The sequence below is a fragment of the Poecilia reticulata genome, unplaced genomic scaffold (assembly GCF_000633615.1).
Source record: "Poecilia reticulata strain Guanapo unplaced genomic scaffold, Guppy_female_1.0+MT scaffold_239, whole genome shotgun sequence".
Classification (NCBI taxonomy): Eukaryota; Metazoa; Chordata; class Actinopteri; order Cyprinodontiformes; family Poeciliidae; genus Poecilia; species Poecilia reticulata.
In genome coordinates this window covers 135,149-138,244 of record NW_007615029.1, presented here as the reverse complement: position 1 = coordinate 138,244, position 3,096 = coordinate 135,149, and the positions used below count along the sequence as shown (strand labels likewise).

Genomic DNA, 3,096 nt, shown 5'->3' with positions numbered 1-3,096 from the left:
CGTTAGCCTCCTAGCTAGCACTGTGCTAGTACTCAGCAGCTAACCTGGCTGGTGCTACGGTCRCACAGCAGGCGGGTTTTTCTCGCCCCATCAGACCCGGCGTCTCCGTGGTTCGGGTTCGGCTTCAGGTCGCCGCAGATAAACGTTTTCAGGGTCAGGAAGCTTCCGAGGGGGCCCGTCCTGATGACGTCATCTGGTACGATGTGATGACGTCATCAGAACCGCCTCTGATGACGTCATCGGTGCGCTCTGTTGCAGCTGCCGGCTCCGCCGTCTGGTCGAGGAACGGAGGACAGGGCGCGTCGTCGCCGAACTACGAGGCGCCGCTACATTCGCTGGTAGGAAACTTTTGACTTTTTCTCTGAAAATTCAGGGTTTTGATCTCAGAGGATCAGAGTCTGAGGAAATCTGAGGAAAAACTTTTTTTTTAAAAAAAGTCAGGAATTTTTCAGCTGCATTAGGAGGGGGAAGCGTCGGTTGTTTCAAAATGGCAGCATCTCGTTGTGCTGCAGCAAAGTCGCATCGAGGACCGGCTGGAGCGCCTGGACGACGCCATCCACGTGCTGCGGAGCCACGCCGTGGGGCCGTCCACGGGCATGGCGGGCGCGCACGGCGACATGCACGGCCTCATCGGAGCGTCGCACACGCACAACGGCGCCATGGGCGCGCTGGGCAGCGGCTACGGGACGGGACTGCTGTCGGCCAATCGGCACTCGCTAATGGTAGGAGCTGTGATGATGTCATCAACCTGCTGACCGTCCGTCCGTCTGTTTGTCCGTCTTGTCTTCATTAATAGCTTTTTTTTAAAAATCTGGGCTACAGAACGCCGTGCATTCTGGGAGTTTGAGTCAGCCTTCCTGGTTACTGCAGCATCATCTGATGCTGCCAGGCTCTGCCTGCTTGATTCACTCCATTAACTGTGTTGTCACCGGAGTGAAACTCAAAGAGGGTGTACTTTCTTTTTCAGCATCAACTGTTTAAGTCTCTGACCTGATCTGGGTGGAGAAAGAGTTTCGGCCCAAAGCTCCACATTTGGTGTGAAGCAAAATATTTGACCAATTAGCTTTTATCTGTGTGGAGGGAAAACCAAACGGCTGGTGAGACGTGAGTTGGCTCGCGGACCCTTAAATGGCCGCCGGTGCTGCCGTCGAGGCCGCAGCTTGTGTTTGGGCTAGCCGTTAGCCGGTGGAGCTACATGCTAATTACAGCTGGACGTAGCTGAGAGATGCTCAGGTGTTGTGAAAATGTTCTGCAGGGCTTCGTGAAAGGAGGAAAACGTGACATCACTGCTGATGTTGCATATTTTGTGATGCGGCTTTGATCGGTTCGTCACAGGAAAGTCACTGGATTTGTTGCTTCTCTTGATTAAAAAGTTTCTGGTTTGAAAAAGTTGCTCATCTTCCATCCGGACTAAACCTCATGTGTCCCCTCGGCGTATCTTAGCCCCGCCCATTTTTGGAGGAAATGTTCACGTTTTGGGGGGCGGGGCTAAGCTTTTAGCTGCGCTTTAAAGGGCCGGTGTTATGYATCTCCCAGGCATGTAGAGCCATTTTATAGCATGATCTACGTCACCTTCAGTTGCTATAAATACATTTTAAAGTTTGACTAATTTAACATGCTTGAAATTGGGCCTCTGTCTCTTTAAGAAGCTCCTGCTCTTCCTGAAGCTCCGCCTCCAGGAAGTCATCCCAACATGGCTCCTCTGTTTGCTAAATGGCTGCCGGCTAGTCTGGAGGAGCCGAGCRTTTGGACCGTCTCTCAAATAAACGACGGTCCAGCGCAAACCTCCGAAGGTTCCGGAGCGTCCTAGACAAAGTCTTGACTTAGATTCGGCCACAGCGTCGTGGCCTGGCCGTCGACAGACCACCTCCTGCAGCCGCCTGTCCGTGAGGTAGCGTGCTGTTCTCTCGCAGGCGGCGTAAACAGGAACTCTGGGAGGAAGACGGATGTTTGGAAGAGTGACGGCGTTCGGTTAACCCTCTCCTCTCCTCGCCCCGCCGCAGCTTCCCCGCGTTTCCGTCTCCACGCACACGTTGCTCTCGTTTCGCCGCCGCATGTTTACTATGTGACATCTTTGCTTTTCACGCGCACACACACACACACACACACACACACACACACACACACACAGCTGTCTGCAGTTTGGCAGCTCTGGGGCCGAGACGCTTGCAGGCTGAGATCATAACTCTGGGAAAGCAGGTGGTGAGCTGATGTGGGGCTGAGACGGTTCACAGCTACGAGTGCGTCGTAAACACAGAGGTTTAGATGCGTACGTCCCAACAATCGGCCAGGTTCGAGGCTGGAGGGACAGAACGAGCCAACGTGTCAGGAGATATGAAGGAGACTTTCCTCAATCTGAAGGTTTTTCCTGCTTCACCCAAAACCCTCCTGCTGWTCCTTAGTAACACAAAGTCCAGTTCGACTGACGTCGCTGTCGTCCTTTTCTGAATAAAAATAAAGTCGGTCATGTGCCAACAGAGCCAGACTGAGAATAAATACTCATAAAACAGAATAACGTGCTCTTAAAGTTGCTTTTTAACGACGTGGGAAACCGTTTGTTTTTGTCTCCTATGCTTTTTGAGCTATGTTAACATTTTTAGCAAAATAAACGCATCTGACATAGTAATTTGGTAAATATGCTCGGATTAGCACAGCTTTTCCACATAAACATGATTTTTCATGGAGGTAAAAACTGGAATTAGCATGTTAGCTTAATGGTATGCTAAGGTAAAAACTTAATCAGCACTGGGAAAGGAGACGAAACCTGACTGCTATTTACTGATTGTTAGCATGCTTGCAAACTACATGCTAATGTAGCATTCTGACATAAAACAAAAGAAAAATCATTGGAAAAGAGAAATAGTTTATAATAATGATGACTAATAGTTGGTGTCCTAGCTTAGCTTCACAGTTTGCTAACTATGCTTAACAAACATTTCATGATTGGAGAAAAAGCATCTTTCTGAGAATACTTATTGCTTTTTGCTTGCTAACTTAGCTAGCATTGTAACAAGAAAGGCAAAAAATGGCTGAGAATAGCTGGTGTGCTATCTTAGAGCTACAGTATGCTAACTTAGAACTATAGTATGCTAACTT

The 3,096-nt window shown here is 49.5% G+C and overlaps 1 protein-coding gene across 1 annotated transcript in view; it reads left to right on the top strand.

The window, feature by feature from the left end:
- The window catches only part of tcf4 (transcription factor 4), a 165,494-nt gene that overhangs the window by 144,305 nt on the left and 18,093 nt on the right, over positions 1-3,096 (top strand). Inside the window, exons 11-12 of the mRNA XM_008402569.2 lie at positions 259-338; positions 513-722. Of these exons, the coding sequence (XP_008400791.1) occupies positions 259-338; positions 513-722 (290 nt within the window). The remainder of the gene's footprint in view (positions 1-258; positions 339-512; positions 723-3,096) is intronic.